This window comes from Schistocerca cancellata, chromosome 10 (assembly GCF_023864275.1).
Source record: "Schistocerca cancellata isolate TAMUIC-IGC-003103 chromosome 10, iqSchCanc2.1, whole genome shotgun sequence".
Lineage (NCBI taxonomy): Eukaryota > Metazoa > Arthropoda > Insecta > Orthoptera > Acrididae > Schistocerca > Schistocerca cancellata.
Window position 1 is genome coordinate 162,006,100 of NC_064635.1, and position 20,657 is coordinate 162,026,756.

The 20,657-nt window shown below is 42.0% G+C and overlaps 1 protein-coding gene across 1 annotated transcript in view; it reads right to left on the reverse strand.

The window, feature by feature from the left end:
* The window catches only part of LOC126106524 (EH domain-containing protein 1-like), a 49,560-nt gene that overhangs the window by 16,692 nt on the left and 12,211 nt on the right, over positions 1 to 20,657 (reverse strand). The window contains exons 2-4 of the mRNA XM_049912851.1: positions 19,389 to 20,174; positions 19,192 to 19,300; positions 15,820 to 15,984 (exon numbers count right to left, since the gene is read on the reverse strand). Coding sequence (XP_049768808.1) covers positions 15,820 to 15,984; positions 19,192 to 19,300; positions 19,389 to 20,174 — 1,060 coding nt within the window. The remainder of the gene's footprint in view (positions 1 to 15,819; positions 15,985 to 19,191; positions 19,301 to 19,388; positions 20,175 to 20,657) is intronic.

Below are 20,657 nucleotides of genomic sequence, written 5' to 3' on the forward strand. Positions count from 1 at the left end.
TATTTATAAAAGATGTGATATTGACTGATCCAAGAGCAGCCATTCAAGCAACCTCAACAAACCAATCTACAGAAACAAAACCATAAGTTTGGCAATGTGGCCTGAGACTGCAAACGTACGTGTGTGTGTGTGTGTGTGTGTGTGTGTGTGTGTGTGTGTGTGTGTGTGAGCGCAAACGCTTGTGTGTCGTCTATTTCTGACAAAGGCCTTACTGGCCGAAAGCTTTATTTGTGATAATCTTTTTGTTGTGCCTATCTGCTACTCAGCGTCTCCTCTATGTGGTGAGTAGCAACTTTCCTTTTCACAATATTGTTACAAGCCATAACTGAAATAATACATCCCTTACAGTAGCCTGCATCATGGACACAAATAAGAAAAGTGTTTCAATGGAAACCGTCACATGTAAGAATCGACAGAAATGAGACTGTTGACTTATTGGTCAGAAAAGGAAGTTGTATGCAAGCTACAAAAAATCAATTTTATCTGATACACTTCAGAAACTTACATAGAAACTTTGGAATCCCATATAACAGACATAGCAAGTAAATCAAAAGGAAAATATGGAAAAACAGACAAGACCACCAGAAGTTATACAGGAATAAACTGAGGAAGGAAGCAATCGACAGCTTTCAACTGACAATGGGACAACTGTCTAGCCTAACATCTAGACAACACATAAGTAATTTCCACAAATGAATGGCCTATTTGCAAAACTGCTGTTGTGGATTCAGATCACCTACTGACACGATCATGTTTGGATACCAAAGCACAGAAGGAAATGAACATCCACAAACTATATTGGGATGTCACAAATTAAACATTATAACTTTTGGCAACCTTTGCATCACTATTATTGTTGTTGTTGTTGTTGTTGTTGTGGTCTTCAGTCCTAAGACTGGTTTGATGCAGCTCTCCATGCTACTCTACCCTGTGCAAGCTTCTTCATCTCCCAGTATCTACTGCAGCCTACATCCTTCTGAATCTGCTTAGTGTATTCATCTCTTGGTCTCCCTCTACGATTTTTACCCTCCACGCTGCCCTCCAGTACTAAATTGGTGATCCCTCGATGTCTCAGAACATGTCCTACCAACCGATCCCTTCTTCTAGTCAAGTTGTGCCACAAGCTCCTCTTCTCCCCAATTCTTTCAATACCTCCTCATTAGTTATGTGATCTAAGCATCTAATCTTCAGCATTCTTCTCTAGCACCACATTTCAAAGGCTTCTATTCTCTTCTTGTCTAAAGTATTTATCGTCCACGTTTTACTTCCATACATGGCTACACTCCATACAAATACTTTCAGAAACGACTTCCTGACATTTAAATCTATACTCGATGTTAACAAATTTTTCTTCTTCAGAAACACTTTCCTTGCCATTGCCAGTTTACATTTTATATCCTCTCTACTTCGACCTCTCACTGCCACAAGCTCCTCTGACTGTAACTCGCTCACACCCACCAGTCCACCACTGCAAGTCACAGTCGCAGTCCCACTTGGCCATTCTCACTTACTCATTGTCATTATCTCTTCGTGTATCTAACTGTCACTGTCTCCTGCTCCACAGCCACATTCTCTTTCATTCTCTCTTACTACTAGTCTCCTCTCACTGTCAGTATCTCCCAGTTGCTCTCTCTTACTGCTATTATCTCAGCCACTCATTCTTACTGCTGCTGCCTCTTCTACTGTCACTATCTCTCTCTTCCTCACTGTCACTGTCATAGCCTCTGTCTCTCAGTATCGCTAGCTCCACCCAGTTCCACATTCTCCTCTTTATTCCTCTCCCATTGGCACTGTCTCCTTCACTCTTTTCCTAGCACTGTTCTGTCACTGTCAACTCTGATCCACTTCCTCTGTGTTCCTCTCTTTCTTTCACACTGCCTTCATCTCCTTCATTCTTTCTATACCACAACCAAGGTCTACCATCTTCTGGTATTTATTACTTCTCCACGTCTTGCCCACTGCCACTGTCTGCTCATCTCTCAGCATAAAAAAATCTGAATATTTTCGCATATCAAATTTTTGGGAACATTTTTAAAGGTGCTGAGGAAGGTAGAATGAGGCAGCTGGTATCCCACTTTTCAGCCAGTGTCTTCTAAACAGCAGCATATTCACCTTCTTTGTGCTCTGATAGAAGCATTTTTCCACCAGTTCCTTGCCTTTCCCTGCCACAGCAGAGCTTGTCACTCATATGCAAACCAATTTATGGGTCAGTAAAATCTTTATAGTTTTCTTGTGTGAAATTCAAGTAACACAACAGTAATTTTACACCTCAGTTGAGATTTTACATGCACAAAAATTTTGCATGTACTTCAGTACTACAACATTGGGTGCCTAGAACACTTTAGATGATAATGGGGACACTTTACAGCATATTTCTCTGCACCATGTTACTTTATAAACTATTTTTTTGTACACACCGGATTTTACATGTGTATTTCACATGTACATGTAGGGTGACTTTGTTCGGGATCCTACAAATATATTGTAAAAATTACACTCATTTCCTGCACATAGCTGTCTGGGAACCTGTGGCTCAGTTTTGGTACCGAAAAACCATGATTTGGGGTTGTTTCTCAATAAGGGATAAAGAGTTTTGGAAACAAAAGATGGTACTTCTAGCTAAATGCCTACAGAACATAACATTAAAATCTATGCAATTTGCTGTCGTTATTTATTATTTAGATTTTGTCTCACTCTGGATTTCACATGTGTAGTTTACATGTAGAAGTGGGGTAAATCTGAACCTCTATATATCAGAAATGGGCAAAGATATCAAGAAAATTTTCACCATTGTTTGATATTGAAATTTTAGGAATACATCATAAAAATTTCAGTCATTTGCCCTGCCCATGAACTAATGGTGGCTCCGTAAGCTCCTTAAGGTACAGGCACAGACCACATCACACGCAAAAAGAACCAGACACTTTCTTCCATTTGCCTAAGTAGCAGAAAATGTATAATATTCATACTCTGAGGTCATACCGTACGACAGTGAGACTAGGACAAACCTTCTGTTTGCTATACAAATGGTCCCTGTCCCAATGTCTATGTGGAACACTTGACCCCACCTTTTTGTCACCAACAGAACCAAAGGTATGAGCCCAGATGAATCCTGTTTTTATGAGCGGCATTTTGGAACATAAGTGATGCATGCTGTCTCGTGTGTACTGATTTATTTCTCTAAGTTATTATGTATGTACATCTTAAAATGTTCCTTGGATGCCAGAAATGTATGTTATAACTTCGACTTCTGTTTTATATTACTATTATCATCATCATCATCATCATCATCATCATCATCATCATCATCATTCTCACACATTAATTGTGTGTTAAGTTATTAATATTTTCACACTGATATGCAGTCAGATGTTAAATGCATTATGGATTAATTTCCAATAAAGCCATATGTAACAACAACAGTGTCCATTTCTTTTTATGAATCTGGAGATAATATCAAATGATTCACACAGTGTGTCCACCAACACAGATGCTGTAAAATACGACTGACATCATTGAATTACACAGCCCTGTACTATCAAAATTGGAGTTTTACAGTAGCCAACTTGGAAGGACAGCTTTGCTCAGGACAGGGATTTATATCAGAAATAAGATACATGGTGAACATTACAGAGCTATCAATAATTTACTAAAAATGACTGTTCCATGCCCACAAACTTTTATATTCGAAGAATGTATACTATCTAGCCCCTTCACTAGTGGAAAAATGAGGGCTGTCTTATGTGTAACCATATAATCAAAACTCCACATTTTTTTACTGGTACCATTACCACTATTTTTGATCATATTTAAGGTTGCCATTTAGTGCCTATGGTATACTACTACAGAAAAATGTATACTATAATGTCATAGTACAGTCTCTGTTGCTACATAAATTGCAGTACAATTTGCCACAGCAAGAACCTATGTGTTTGAGAATGCGATGTCACCACAGTTTACACAAAAATCAATTCACTACAAGTTGTTGGGCTGATAGCTGAGTTGTCATATTCTTTACAGGATATCCCAACAAGATCCCAAGTTGTCTTCTTCAGGTATCAATATCGTCACTCGGTTTCAGACTGCAACCAAACTGCAGATGGGACGCGCTGCACACTGTCCTAGCAATTATGCAGCTGGATACTACTGTTGCGGCAGTCTGAACTGCAACATGCTGTAGCATAAAGCAATGTTTCACAGCCAACTACATAGCCAGGGTGGCTACTCAAACTTAGAAAAAAAATCCCTGTTAATTCCAGAAGTGAGGAGGAACATGGTGTCAAGAAGCTCCTTGTAAATTAATGGTGAGCAGGGCATGGGGGGGAAGGGGGGGAGTAGCATACCACATTAATGACGTTTCTTTTCTCTCAGCTGAACTATATACCAGCAATAAGCAGTACTTCATCTCAGTTTTTAAACATCTATAATTTATATGGAGTAATATTCACATAATTAACACACTTTGTAATATAAAGTATTTTAAAATTTGTGATTCGTAAAATTCAATTTCAATGTTAGGTTAAAAAAGCAGAATTCCCTGAGATTTTATGAAATTCCTAAAATTCCCTGAGATTCCCGTGATTTCTCCAAACAAAATGCAGTTGCCTGAGATTTCCAGTTTTCCATAAGAACTGCCACCCCGATAACAGTAACCGAGCTCCTGTGATAACACAACTAGCCAGGGCAAGTATACAGCCAAAGAGCTACAGCTCAACTGGGCAGCACTGTCAACAGGGCAAAGCTGCCGGTCTACTCACTATCAGCCCGCACTGACGATACCGAGCTTCAAACTGGTACCGCCGAGGTGAAGCCTCTCGTCGGGTGCTGTCGCCTTACGCTCTACTCTGCGTTCAAGTCTCCCATGTGTGATTCGGAGTGCCTGCACCCCTGCCAGCTCCATCAGGCCGAGTACTTCAGTCCAGCTGTAAGCTTGCCGTGCAATGGGCTTCCGTCTCGTTTTGGCGTGGTTGCAGTCACCGCCAACCTTTGGTACACCGTCGGTGAGGACTTATCCACTGCCACTAGTCACAGTCGGTTGCAGCCGTCGACTATTGTACGAGGACAGTAGAGCAAAGGTTGTTTTACTGACCAGGACTTTCGATGCCATGCTCGCCGTAATACTTGAAGATCCCCTCCCCACAGCTATTCGCACATGCCACTGTGGGGGCAGAAGTGGCCATCCTGGATCACTGGTTTCAGCACAGAGGTCATAGCACAAAGTATTTCAGTTTGTATGGAATAAAGTCTGCATTCAGCTCCTGAGGAGGACAACTAGGATTTTTTTTAATGTTTACTTTTATAAGGAGGTTGTTTGTGTTGTTGCCCCGGATGATAATTAGACGAAAAATTTGTCAAGATTTGTAAGCAGTGGGTCCTTGAGTTACGGCAATATGCGAACACGTGAAGTAAGTCTAACAGTTTTATTAACAAAGGCTGATTATAAAACACGCACGCTACGCGCACCCGTCATCACTGTGTCCGATATACTGATTACAGTAGTTTCGAAAGGCTCCACAGTGAGCTAAGAAAAGAGACATCTTCGCACTCGAGGCCACACTTGTTAATACAGCGTGCTGCGGACGGCAGCCATTCGCTTACGCCCTGCGTCGCACTGCAGCTGGACACATGTGTACTGGCCAAGCAAATTGTCAGCATTCCAGATCGGTCGGCTGGCGAGCACATGTTTGTACCGTACGGCTGCGCGCAACCCGTAGACCCTTACACTTCAGACAATATTGTAATGTAAGTAGTAATAAACAGCTTCTGGTTCTCTTTTATTTTAAATGCATACAAAAACATGATGCTTGGATCAACATCTTGATATCTGTCATCATGTTTCTAAATGATGTCATTTGTACACACTTTAAGAACTTGAATTTTATTACTAACTTTACAAAACCTGTTGTTAAATAAACACAGCAACTTTCAAAACAAAGTCTTTTTCAAAGTATTTTCTGATCCCTTAGGATGTCTCTCTTCCCTGATTTTTGGCTTTTTTTCCTTCTTCGTGTTCCTTTTTTGCTGGCGCACCTTTGTCCAATAGTACCTCAATTTACTAGATCTTTCATACTGGATGTTTGGGGTACATTTGCAGTCACCAACTACCATTTTACAAATCTGATTGCATCTGAAGGTGGGCGTCATCTATCCTGCTTTTAGTGTGCATCTATCTTATCAACATCAGTAGTTCAGTAGTTTTTTTGCTAGGTTTCACTTTGGGAAGACTTCCTCTTATGACGAATTTTACATTGTGAACAGTCTTAAGGCCCTACACAAGCACCAATTTACCAGCCAACCGACCAACTTGCTAGCAGTCCCCACACTGTTTGACCGATGACACACCTTGATCACAGTGCCACCCTGTTCCTGTCACTCTCTGCTTGTTGATTATATTAAGTTCGTTGTGGTAGTGTTAGCTGAAATACTGATCAGTGTAACAAAGACACAAAAACTTAGCTTTCAGTTGATGTTATAGAACTGATAAGGCCAAAAAAGTGAGGAAAAGCTGTGGGCATAGAAATCGCTTCTTCAAAGGATCAAATTCGCCTACATTTTACTATAAAAGGAGTTGGGATCCAAAAATTTCCAAAATTATTTAAGAATAGGTGAGACACACTTTTCTGAGCTGCTAAAGCTCATCAAGCCACATTCAACAAAAATAATACCGGTACTGTGATGAGATTAGCAGTAAGTTGTGAGGAGGGGCTCTTAGCTGTGGTTAAGGTTTCTGGCCACTGGCAGGATTTACCATTCAAAACTAGTAATTCAATGCAGCTCTATCTTCACAGTAACTACATAAAATTATTCCTGAAACCTTCAAATGGCTCAAATGGCTCTGAGCACTATGTGACTTAACTTATGAGGTCATCAGTCCCCTAGAACTTAAAACTACTTAAACCTAACTAACCTAAGGACATCACACACATCCATGCCCGAGGCAGGACTCGAACCTGTGGCCCTAGCGGTTGCGCGGTTCCAGACTGAAGCGCCTAGAACCGCTCGGCCACAATGGCCAGCCTGAAACCTTCTATCTCAGTTACAAGTGCCTGAGGAAGTAAATCATAGTAATCAAAACAAATATAACAAATGCTGTTCAAAAAACTTTTATGTAATTATTAATGTATGTAGCATTAAAGATGTCCCCTATAGTTTAAGAAACACATTTCAAATTAGAAATATTAAGACTAGAAATTGTTGTGCATCACATTATGTAATAAATATAAAACACATACACAGGAATGAAGCATTTAGCAATCATCAGAGCTCTAAAAATTTTCAGTCTTACACTTTTACTCTTCATAAAGCAGAGAGTATGGTGTTCAGATGATATTCTTTAACACTTTCTAACAATGAAGCAAGTACATTTTACGAACAGAAGTCCATCGACTATCTGTATTTCAATTCTGATACACAATGGAAATAAAACTTAAAAACCGAAATATAAATAGTCGATATGGGTTTTGTCATAAAATATTGTTACATCCATGAGAAAAGCCAAGTCTGAAATACATTGTTAATAACAACAAGTGCAACTATTAATAACAAAAGAGGCAATAGTAAGCTCTTAAGGTGCGGCAAGAAGAACCACAGACCCAGAAGCAGGTTGGCCAATGCCTGGCCGATGTGCAGTTGCTCTTGATAACGAGATAAAAGCTATAAGCACACAAAGAGGGCCAGGTGTATTTCTGACAATGGAGACCTAGACAAGGATTGGAATTAAAAATAATAGGCATACAGCATTTCTGGTTAGAGAGAGAGCGCGTGTAATGAGAAGCAGAAAGGGAGAGTGCCTTCCAGCGGGGACAGCACTATGTCACGAGAAGCCAATGCAGGGCTTAGGACGCAGTGTGTGACTATATCAAGAGAGGCATCTCTACCCCTCCACCCAGCATCTGAAGAACCACTGAACAGTCATGCACATACATAGCCAATAAGGAGCCGAGTAGCCCTCGACAGTACGTCACGGCAATAGCTGGTGGGGGCGAAGGGAGAAATGTGAACAAAACTGGGGAACAGGACACTGCAAAGAGAGAGCAAGAGAGTAGTTTTAGGACATCCTGATGGGAGGTGCTGCAGGCACGAAGCTGAGAGAGCCAGAGTTTGTTGCAGAATTAGCAATAGGAGCTGGTGGGCACGTCGGCAGTAGCAGTAGGACTCTGAGCTTATTTGTGTGGGTCACATTTGTTAGACGAGACAATGTTTATCTGAGCAATGTTTATTCTCCTGTGTTGTGGCAGAAGACGAACTTCTATCAGGCAGTTGGCATGACAGTGCTACATTTGACACAATTTGTCAGCTGAGGTGGTGGGAGGTTCAGCTGTCAGGTGGTCATACCCAACAGACTGCTCGACAAGCAAAACTGACCTATTGTTCACCCAACAAGCCAACAAATACAATATGTCAGTCAGTCAGCTGATAAATTAGAATGTATGTAGTCCCCTTTAATCTTAAATTTGTGATTTAAGAGTATTCACTTTGTATTATTACACAGGCAACTGTAGCCTCAGTTTCAACAAATGGAACACAAAAATGTCTCTTTAGTTGACAAGTGATTATTTTATGATCCCCCTTTTCTTTCATTTTAAACATACCATAAGAAGATGACTTGGTAAGAAGTCAAAACTGGAAATGATATTGTAGTGACCCACATAGATTCCACACCCGATATCACAGCCACCAGTTGTAATGCACACCACTGAAGACGGTAGTTACTAGTACCATCAGAAGCCACCACTCGCGAATGCACGGGTAGCCCCTACTCCATTCACTCTACCAGCCAACCAACTGCTTATGGAGTCGGGCCTTGCCCTCAGCTACATATTGACATTCTGACTAGGATTATCAGACTAGTAGCGTAGCCACTCCACGGCATGTGTCTTCTTGTGCAAGTTATTTCTCGACCTAGTAAAGTGTTGCGTTTCTCACTGTCTGCGTGTTCTTGTGACTAGAATACAATGGTGACAAGTAGGGTCATATTTCCACGTTTTTCATTGTGCGATTGCTTTTTGCATCTTGTTGTGACTTAGAGACTCAGCTTCAAATGCTGGTGCAACAACAGAAGGATCTCATCACAGTCATGTGACAGGCTTTGCTGACATTGCTCTCTAAACCTTCACCTCCGTCTCTGCTTCCTTCTCTGTTCCCACCATCCGACGAGGTGACAGAAGACTTATGTGTATGAGCACCGCCTACGGCAACATTTCCACACCTTCCACATTACAGGTGAGAAGGTAGGTCTTAATCGTAAAAAGCATTCTGCCATGGCCAAATCAAAAGAATCATATGCGGATGTCACAATTCTCATCCACTCCACCCCAAATAACGAAGTCCGGTAAAGGGACCTCCAATTAGGGAACCCCTCCCTCGAAGAATATTTGTCAATAGCCCAGCCTTATGAGGTCTCACACCCTGCTGGTCAGCAGCTGGAAGCCTGGTGTAGCAATGCGGCGGTACAGAGTGGCTCGGCTGCATCCATTGCATCCAGGGTGGATGACACTGCAACAGTGCAAGCTGGCTGATCTGGTGACTTCCACACTGTGAGTAAACAACATTCCAGATGTCACTTCCCGTTGCCATCATGTGCGTCTTGTTAATCCCAACATTACAGATCAGGGGGTGCCTATTGTTGGGCAGTTGGTCATAAATGTTGAAAAAAATGTCACATCGTGGTAGTCTGTCATTCAACTGCACAGAATGTAGCATCGGAGAACACTGATATCGATATCGAGGAAGTGTTGTCATTAGAGGCATTTCCCAATCAGGATTCCGACAAACTTTTTATTGAGGCTTTGGTTCTCTCGTGACAGCTGCACCTGCAGGTAGACACTGATGCAGCAGTTTCCCAGTTTAATGCACAACATATTCAAATCTCAGCTCTCTGTTGCTGTTGCCGTTAAACAGGTACCTCAGAGGATACGGTAAATAGCAAATCCCCTTGCTTGGTCAACCTACAGACCAGTGATTCTGCCTATTACCTTTATTGCTGCCATGATGCTAGTTCAGTAAACCTTTTTGGGTTTTATGCCTTTCAGGCCTTTGGCTTTTCAGTCACAGTCTCCAGCAATTGGTATCTGCCAAAGCCCACAGCCAATCATTGGGATCTCTGTGCTCAGAATTTCACATCATCTTTGCTGAAGGCTCAAAATGCACCCCAGACTCTCAAATCCACATAACCTGGAAGCAGTTGGTTCATCCTAGATTCTTTCATGCTAGGCAGACCACTCCTATAGCCCTACACTCCCAAGTGAATGTGGTGCTGGACCAAATTGCCTCTCTCACAGCTGTTGTTCCCATTTCCTCAGTGGCTCTGAGCACTATGGGACATCTATGGGACATCTGAGGTCATCAGTCCCCTAGACTTAGAATTACTTAAACCTAACTAACCTAAGGACATCACACACATCCATGCCTGAGGCAGGATTCGAACCTGCGACCGTAGCAGCAGCGCGGTTCCGGACTGAAGTGCCTAGAATCGCTCGGCCACAGCAGCCGGCTTTTCCTCAGTGAATGGGTCACGCTCCTTGTCATTGTGAAGAAACCTTCTGGTAAACTGCAGCTCTGCAGCAATTTTAAGATCACTGTGAATTCATAGTCTATGGTCAACACATACCCATGCAACACCCGCACAAACCATTCACATGTTTAGCATGTGGTCAATTCTTCTCCAAACCTGGTCTTTCTGAAGCAAATCAACAGTTATCCCTGGCTGAGGAGTCAAAGTGTATCATGATTCTTAATACCCCTTTCGGCCTGTATCAATACCAACAGCTGATGTTTGAGCTGGCAACTCCACTCACCTCCCCCCCCCCCCCCTCCACCACCACCACCACCACCACCACCACCACCACCACCACCACCGCCGCCGCCGCCGCCGCCACCACCACCAAATTTTTCAACGATTTCTGAAACAGGTCACGTCCATTATTCCACACTCTTTCAGCTACCTGGATGACACTGTCATTACTGGACATACTACAAGCGACAACCTACACAATCTCTGTGTCCTTTTTCAAAAACTCCGGGCCAGTGTTGCTGCCTGCAGAAATCCAAATTTTTCCAACCATCTCTTGAGTATTTGGGCCACACCATTTCACAGTGGGACATCCAACGCATGGCAAGTCTTTTCAGTGCCATTATGCGCCTGCCATGTCCCTCATCATTGCAAGAACTGCAGGCTTTTGTGGACAAAATTGCCTATTGCCACTGTTCCATTCCCAGGGCATCCAGCATTATACATCCTCTCTAACTCCTTCTCTGATAGGGTCCTTCGTGTGTCTGGTCTCAGCGTGTGACCAGGTCTTCACCACACTGAAGGAGTACCTCAGGTCAGCACCATATCTAGCTACATTTGATCCTGGCAAACCACTGCTTTTGGCTACAGACACATCACACTACAGTGTGGGAGCAGTCCTTACCCATCAGAATGCAGACATCTTGGAACAGCCACTAGCATTCGCATCCAAAATTCTCAGTCTAGCACAGGTCCACTAACCTAGGGTCGAGAAGGAGGCTCTGGCCATTGTGTATGCGGTCACCAAATTTCACATTTTCTTGTGTGGGAGCAAATTACAACTAATTATGGACCCCAAGCCATTAATTTGTCTCTGATAAGGTGGCCCACAGGTTTCAGCTGTGCGCCTTGTTCCCTTCCAAATACAACTATGACATCCAATTCTGCCCCACTGGGAGCCATACCAATGTGGATGTCTTATCCCAGAGTCTGATTGGGAGGAGCTCACATGTTTTCATTTTGATACCACCTCCTGGCAAATGGTACAGGTTTTCCCATCATCAGTGCCCGAGTCACAAAGGTAACAGCCACCGACGCCATTCTTAACTAGGCAGTCCACCTCGTCCAGCAGGGTAGCCTTCTCATCCCCAGGGCTGCACTTTCAACCCACTTCGTAACTACTATGTCTGCACCATCGTCTCTGTCTTAGACAGGGTCCACTCATGGACAGCAAACCTCCCATGTTGGTTATTTCCAAGTGTCTGTGGTGAGAGGTCTTACAGCTGTAACATGAGGGTCACTGCGCTGTTTCCCATACCAAAGCCTTGGCTCGCAGACACATGTACTGGCCTGGTATTGATCGGGATCTGGAGCATTTGGTTGTTGCTTGTCCCCAGTGCAATACTCAACAAGTGGCACACAAAGCCCATGGCCTCCAGCAATCCAGTCCTAGGAATTCATTTATGTGAACTTTATGGGACCGTTTCTGAATGTGATTTAGCTGATTGTCATCAATGCATTCCCGCATTTTCCATACGTTGTGCGGTGCTCCTCAGCCACTACCGAAGTCACTATTCAGGCTCTTATGTGGGAGATCTGCCAGTTACTTTTGTTTCTGATAACAGACCACAGTTCCTATTCTTATGGTTTCTGTGTACGGCCAGGCATTTGTCATGTTCACTCCCCTCACTTTCATCCTCAATCTAAAGTGGAAAATCAAGCACACAGTTTGCACCTGTAAGATCTAGATGAAAAAGGATCTGCACAGAGGATTACAGTTTTTTTATGGCCTACCAGACAACTCCTACTGGTTCCCATAGCCTTGTTGGGACATAGCTCCATCTCCTCCACCTAGGGTCTCACCCGCTGTTGTGCTCTGCCATACTGGGTTTCTCACTGGGGATGGCAGTCTGGGCACGTGGTTTTGGTAGTGCCCGAGCTAGTTATCAGTAGTCATCACGGGTCAGAATGACCACCGGGTCTACACCACCTGGATTGAAGACCGGGAGTAAGTGCCATCGAAATCAGCTCCACATCTGTGTTGGCATCTGCCCTCTTTGTCAGTGTCCCAGTTGCTGGGTGCCACCTATCCACCAGTGTTCCAGCCTCCTCTTCCGCCTGTGTCAGTGCCTCCACCTATGAGCCTATGACTTCACATCTTTTGGCAGCAGCTTTGGTGGCCCTCCAGCCAGTGGACAAGCCCCATGCCTGTTTGATGTCTCCTGTGTGGCCTCCTGCAGCAACGGAGTCACCTCCACCTTCCACATCGCCACCTGACATCGCAAAGGATCCCAGCTCAGACAGTCCGTCACCTACAATGTCATCTCGTGCTCCAACTAGAGAGCATCAGTGCTCTCCTCATGCCAGCCACTTTCGTCCATATTCTAAGGTCTCCAATGATCGGGAATTCCTCTCCCCTCGCATCTCTGAGGCTTCCACAGACACAGATGCCGTCTCCACATCGTGGCCACCCACAACTTGCCTGGGGAGTCAGTGACACCACTGAGGGAAGAATGTATTGACCCGCATATATTTCCCACCTGAGATCTGGGCACACAGTTGTAATGTGTGCCATAGAAGTCAGCAGATGCTAGGACCTGTTAAGAAACCACTACTCACGGATTTGCACTCAGCTTCTCCTCTGTGCAATCTGCCGGTCACCCGACTGCTCACTACAGAGTCGGGCCCTGCCAGCCTCACCCTCAGTTCCATGTTGACATTCTTGCTAGGATTACTGTACTAGTAATGTAGTCACTCTGTGGCTCTCTTGCACAATCTATTTCTAGACGTAAGAACATATTGTGTCCATAACTGCCTGTGTGTTCTTGTGGTTAGAATAGACATCACTTGTGTGACCTGATGTTTAAATATACAAGTTGATCACTGTGTTTTCCGAAGGCAGTATGTGAAGCCCCTAGAACTAGGAATGTTGTAGAAACATCATGCAAATAAAACAACAATTTAATCACAAATCCAAAATCTTTTAAACTCCCAATTTCACAGAGCAAGCATAAGAGAACACATCAGTTTGTTACTTTTGTTATAATTATTTTTCCTTCTGAAGTGCAAGAGAAAAAAACAGAGCCGTCCCCATACAGTGGCAATAATATGATTACTTGCAAATTAATTTACTCTTTAATTTTACAACCTTGAATTTGCATACTATATTATCTTGTACAGAAGGGGTGCATCAATGTATTCTAACAGCCAACTTAGTCTATATTTGGAAATGACAGTTGAGTTTACCAAAAACCATAAAATACACTGTAAGGTAACTCCCTATTACACATTCTTGTATGACCTTTATTTTTTTATTTCTTCTACTACTACTACTACTACTACTACTACTACTGCCCCTGAATGGGGCTTCTTTGAGCCATGGGTGCATACCTCAGTTTATTCTAGGAGGCATAATGGTCTAGAAGAGAAAGAGAGAGAGAGAGAGAGAGAGAGAGAGAGAGAGAGAGAGGTCTGTTATTGACTTTCTCAGAGAGTTACGGATCTGGGATGCAGGACATTTATGGAACTAAAAAGGCTAACTGATGGCCACATTTCATGAAGAGCAGCTGTTTTAGCAATTTCAGTATTGAGAGTTGGATCCCTGTAAATCTTGCAGAGTACTATCACAAATAAATGCAATTATTGTATAAGGCTGATTTTTACAAACAGTAAACCAAATTTTTTGTCATTTTTGTTATATGGGCATTAGGTCATGCCTAAAATTTTGGTCCTAAAGCTGCCTATGCCATCAGAGACAGTATTTTCAAACTAAAACCGAAACAGCAAGCAAAACTGTTTAAACGTAATAGTGCAACAGCTGAGTCTTAACACATCTGAATGCTGGCTGAGACGATGGAGTCATGACAACATGTGTTGCGGAGCTTGTACTGTGGCTGTTTGTTCTATTTAGCAATAAGTCCCACAACTTGTTTCATTTCAATCCTCCTCTTTTTCTGTTAAAGTTAGTTTTGTGCTTTTCAATTTCTAATGACTGGATTTCAAACCATTATACTTTGAGAGAAATAAATTTGATGATTCTCTGGTCCCAGAATGCAATCAGCTTCAGCTGCTTTATCCATTTTGTCCAAATGACAATTGCTCTTATGTTCGTCAAACAAGGAGTTGATTCTTCTTTCAATAGTTCACAAGTACACTTGACCAAATGTGTAAGGGATTTTGTGCACCTCTGTTACAGCAGGTTATGGGTGTAGATCCTTTGCAGTTTTCAAATGTTCGTACACCTTTCTAACTGATTTAAATACTGTGTCTTCTTAGCACTCTGCTGATACAAACTATGAGTGTTTTTATGAATGGATGGAAAACTTTGTCCTTGGCTGCTGCCTTGTGGTTCAGAACTTTAGAACTTAGTGCCATTTTTATCTCTTTGTCAAAAGCAGTCATTTCTCCTGAAAGTACGTCTTAAACAATCAAGCTCTTCCTCCAAGAACTGTGATTCAAACTTTCTTTTCACCTGGCCCACCAATATTTTAATAATTCTTCTTTTCTGCTTGGAACAGCGATAGGATTTTTTTTTTTTTTTCCTGAAGGTATCAAATGCCCATATAACACAAATCACTAAGAACGTAAATAGTGGCTGTGAAAACCTGTACCATTTGAGTAAACCTAATGTTATTTCCTTAAAATGATAACATTTTCAAATGTTATTAGAGATAACGAGAGTTGTTTTTCTGAAATACTGTTACAAGATTAAGAAATTAAAAGCTGACTCCTTTCTCATTCCTAGCGGTAACAGTAAGTTATAAACGGCGTCTTGCAACTGTGGAAGCTGTTACTATTGCAATATTCTCTCTTCCAGAATGATTACTTTGTCAAGTAGAGCATTCACTATATATAACTGTAATCAGTGTCTGAATCCATATGTGTGGCAATGGAAACAAAAGAATGACAAAGAATGTGAGGTCTGTCACCAGAACATAGTTTATTCCAGAGCAAAAGTACCAACTGGCCCATCCAATTTTAATAAGAATTACCAAACAAATCAGTGTTTACTACCAGGCACTGGCACACAGTCAGAATCCACTACAAATATCACAATTATTCTAAGGATCAAATATCTATCTTAGTCTTACCTTCATTTTTTCTATGTCTGGGAAATCTCCAGCTGATATCATGTACTTGCTTTGTAGTGTGGCATAAATCTGTGGGAGATTGTCTATGAGCTCTTGCTTCTTCTTGTCCTTACCAAAGAAGGCAGGCATCTGTTGCTGTAATTCTCCAATGATACAAGCATGTGCCTGGAAAGAATTTTCATTGCTGTATTTAGTCCGACTGTCGCCTCTGAACAGATAACCAAATCAATTAAAATAGTTCAAACAGTAATTAGCCGCAAGGTTTGAAAAGCTGATAACTGGGAGCGAGTATGCCCATGTGTACTGCATCCAACAGATACCTCAAGCAAAGGATGACAAAGCATGTGGTCGGCACTGTATGATCCTCAGGACCTGATCGCAGAGTTAGTTTAGTTCAGCTCCAAAAAGAGAGCTGCACCTGTTTTTACTTTATGATGATTATTACACACTTTGGTTGTATTTGTTTTGCAACATTTGTGCCTTGATCTGCTAATGTTGCCTCTATTTCTTAGCCCTACAGACAAACCAGAATACTATTTTGCAATCAGGTTTACAGAATTAAATTTCAATCTGAAGTGGAGCGTGCACTATTTGCCACTTCCCGGCACATTAAAAGTGGGCCCACTGGGGCTCAAACCCAGAACCGTCATCTTTCGCTTGCAAGTGCAACAAGAGTGATTCACCGGGGCACCCACAGTTACACTTTTGCCAATTCTTCTAACTTCTTTCCTTATGCATAGCTCAGTCGATAGGGCATTTTCCTGTATAAGGCTGAGGTTCCAGGTTTGAGTCCCAGTCCAACACACTTTCAATCTGTCAGAACGGTTTATTTGTTCAGTTATTTGAAGAGAAGTGAAAAACGTTTCAGTCATGATTGAGAGACAACATTCTCTTGTGTTCACGAGATGCCTCACTGGGGAAGGATAAGCCTGCAAGAGGACTGGAGTATGAGGCGCTGTGTGGGTGGATCGGACAGGTCTTGCACTTTTGTGTGCCACAGGAGCACGATCCCTGTGGCAAGGGCGTTGGGACTGGGACTGGCAAAGGATAGACTAGGATGTTGGGAACATACACCTGTTGACGAGGATGAATGACCACAGCCAAACTGATGTCAAGAACAAACTGACCATACTGTGGCACACCGTGCAGTGGAGCACAACACACTCAATTTCAATGGCTTCACAGTTCGAGCTAGCTGGATCCTTCCCTCCACCACCAGCTTCTCTGAACTACGCAGATGGAAGTTATTGTTACAACAGGTCCTCCCCTCCCGTAACCGTCCTGGCCTGAAACTCAGGTAATCCACTGTGCCCACATTCTCCACCCAACAGTTTCCCCTTCCTCCATCCTGTCACCCCCTCCCAATTAGTGACACCAAGTCACTTTCGGCACATGCCACTTCCCACCGGCGATCCAATTGTGCCAGCCCATATACCTGCCACTCCTCCCTCTCACATTCCTAGTCGGCAAACGGCCACCTCCCTCCGAGCCACTCGCCACCCACACCCAGTCGCTCTCCCTGCCTCCCTCTACTCACCCCACCAAACACAACAACCACCACAAGTGGTCCACCTGAAGCAAAATAGCATTTGGCACTGTCAGACATTCTACACTGCATTTCAATTGGTGGCATCCACAGGGGCCGTTCCATCCCATCACATCACATCACGTCATGGCACCATCACGTTTCTCCGGAAGAAAGTTTCGATAGCCCACATCACCTGTCTGTTGTCGATAGCATAACCCTACGCTCATTTCCTCCTGATACACAGCCGTGCACATTTCTCCATATTTCATTTCAGCGTGGTTTTTGTGTCTGATATCAGTTGTTTGTTGCTCGTTATTTTTGTTATTTGTTATAAATTGTTTCATATCATTATTTATTTTGTTAAAATTTATAATTTTATAATAAATGACAAAAATTGATTGAAGCAGTGAGACAGCAGTCTGAACTGCACAACATGAGCATACTAAATTACTTGCCATCTACTAGTGGATGTTTATATGTACCGGTACCATATTTAATATTCTACAATGAAATGGATTGCAATATGGCTGCAACTTGAAGTGAAAAAAGTACCGTGAGTAGAATCAGATTGATTAGTAAGCGTAATTTATTTGTTTGTTGTCAGGCATTTGTAGTGTTTCATAAGGAAATGGACTGAAATCTTCAGACACTGCAACTGTGGCAAAAATGCTTTTTTTTTTCAAAGTATACATCAAGTAATGTATCAGAGCTGTTTGCTTAAATAAGCATTTATGGCAAGCTTATTTATTGTTAAGTAGCTCTCTAGATTGTGTGAGAAACAGTTTTGCAAGCATCAGTAGTCAATATTTATGTGGTTTCACTAGCCAATCCCAGTACAAATAAGGTGCTTGGACCATTAAAAGCCAAGTACAAGACATAAAGAAAACCTGTAACTCTTGAAGGGAACAGTATTGAGGGAGATATGACTACTGCGCAAAAATTTGCACTGGACTGGCAACAAAACTTAGCCTTAAAGAAACCAACTTTTCATGGGCTGTGATGCCAGCTTGTAACACTGTGTTCCTTTTAGTAATTCTGGGTGCAATTTGATGAAACAATGGGTGCTTCAACTTTCTGAAATACTTATAAAATGCAGATTCCTCTCCTTTGAGCTCCTTGTTTAGAGTGTGAATCCCCTTCAGTACCCCATAACATTTTTTGCATTCAAGCTCTTTTTTTGTGTTTTGCACTTCTGTCTGTGTTCTCTAACATACAAGCTATCTGTGCAAGTTGCAACACATTTGTGCTGAATAAACATAATTTTGGTACAAATGTTGAATCCAGCATCCACGTACATAAGCTACAGCATTATGTATGTGCACTTTTGAGTGTAAAAACAGTTGAAAATCAACTAGCGACTGAAAAAAACAGTTGCAGACAGCCATACATGTTGAGATAACATGACTTGAGCTGACTTGATGCACTGTTATGTAACAGACAATGTGAATAAATCTTGACACGACAGTGCCATACCATGATGGTGCCTTGATAGTCGGTGTGAATTAACCTTTGTTTCTTTAGTGAATGGATTAAAGTGGTTTACAAAATTTTTATATCTGTAAATGTGCATCACAGATTGATGGTGTGGCTGCAGATAAAGTTCCTGGGACAGTGGATCTCATTTTTCTTATCTGAGCAAACCTCCATTTACAGTGGCGTGTGTAGCTGGCTATAACAATAGGATAAAACGTTAAAAATTATGAACATTTAGGGATCCACATTTAGACAAACAACCAGAGTTGAATAGCTAATCCTTCTTTTTCCTAAGAATGTTGTTTTTCACATTCTTTTATTGATAGAAATTTTCACTGAAGCATTCCTCAGTGTAGTAACTCATTACTTACTTTTGCAAGACGTGCTCGTCTGCTCAGATCATTAATTTTCCTCAGTATCGCATCTCTCGGCAGTGATCTCAAATCGAGGAAAAGGTCCCTTGTTTCATCCTCAAACAACCTGTAGAAATGCCAATTGTCTTATGAGACCTAATTTTGATTGCAGAAAGGAAACACTGAAACATGCAATAAATTCAGGATGTCAGTACCTTCTGTTTTCATCGTGGAGAAGAGGTTTGTCCCAGAATGAACCGACATAAACACGTGCTACTTCTGGGAAGTTAAGAATTTTTCCTAGTGACCACATCAAAGCACCATACACTCTCATCAGCTGTTGCTGATTCACTTGGTCTGCCTTATTCAAAACAATTCTAATTTTTTCATCCTGCGAACGCAAAATATCTATGCACCTTCTGAATTCATCAGAAATATCCAACTTATTTGCATCAAACAATAAAATTATTCGATCGACACGTTCCGCAAACCAGTGTAAAACACCGTCAAAATCGTAACCTCTATTCACGCGCTGCTTTTCACCTGATAAAATTCCTGGTGTGTCCACAAATGAGACATAGTTCAGAACATCAGAATTTATCAGTGAACATTGAAATCGGTTCAGAAAGTTGTTGCCAAACCTTGCCAGAGGCCTAAACTGTCTATTCGGATCTACAACTAATGCATTCCCTGGTATTTCTTGCTCTTCACTGCCATGCATGACAGCTACGAACCTGTCCGTCGTAGGCTCCGGGCCGATTCTCATACCCGGAAAGTCGGAGCCCAAGATGTACCGAATGAATGTCGTTTTACCAGTCGAGTACTGGCCCATGAGGAGTATCAGGGGCTTCGCAGCAAAGTCCGAATCGAATAATTGTGGTGAATGAAATTCGTGAAATAAATATTTCTTTTCCAGAGGCAATAACTTCATGCTGTACACAGTCTTCAAGCCATCCACAACATTTCCATATTCGGTAGCCTTCTCAGAGGTCCCAAACCAGCTGCAAAATTAAGATTATGTATGAAAATCTATACTATGAATTCCATGTTAAACAAATAACAGTCAATACACAGAACTCCCATAAGTTTAGTATGTAAAGATGAAATAGGAAAAAAACCTGACCACGCCACATTTCTACACATAAAAAACACAAGTAAAAATTAAATGACACAGATGTTATTAAGCACTTTGTAAAACAGAGTATCACAAATTTACCAAGCAGCTGGGCAGAGGCTACGATAATAGTGATTCGTAACTTATTTACACTATTACATATGCTTTAGTATAATTAATAATAGTAATAACAGTAACAACCTTACATGAAGAAAAATAGAAGCAGGCATGAATGCATTATCTGTACTTCTATGCAATGGCAATTAGCTTGTCGCTCAAAGTTGCCTTTCAACCAATAACCTGATACAGCTTGCTGGTAATCTAATTTGTGGTAAGTTCCTATGGGACCAAACTGCTGAGGTCATCAGTC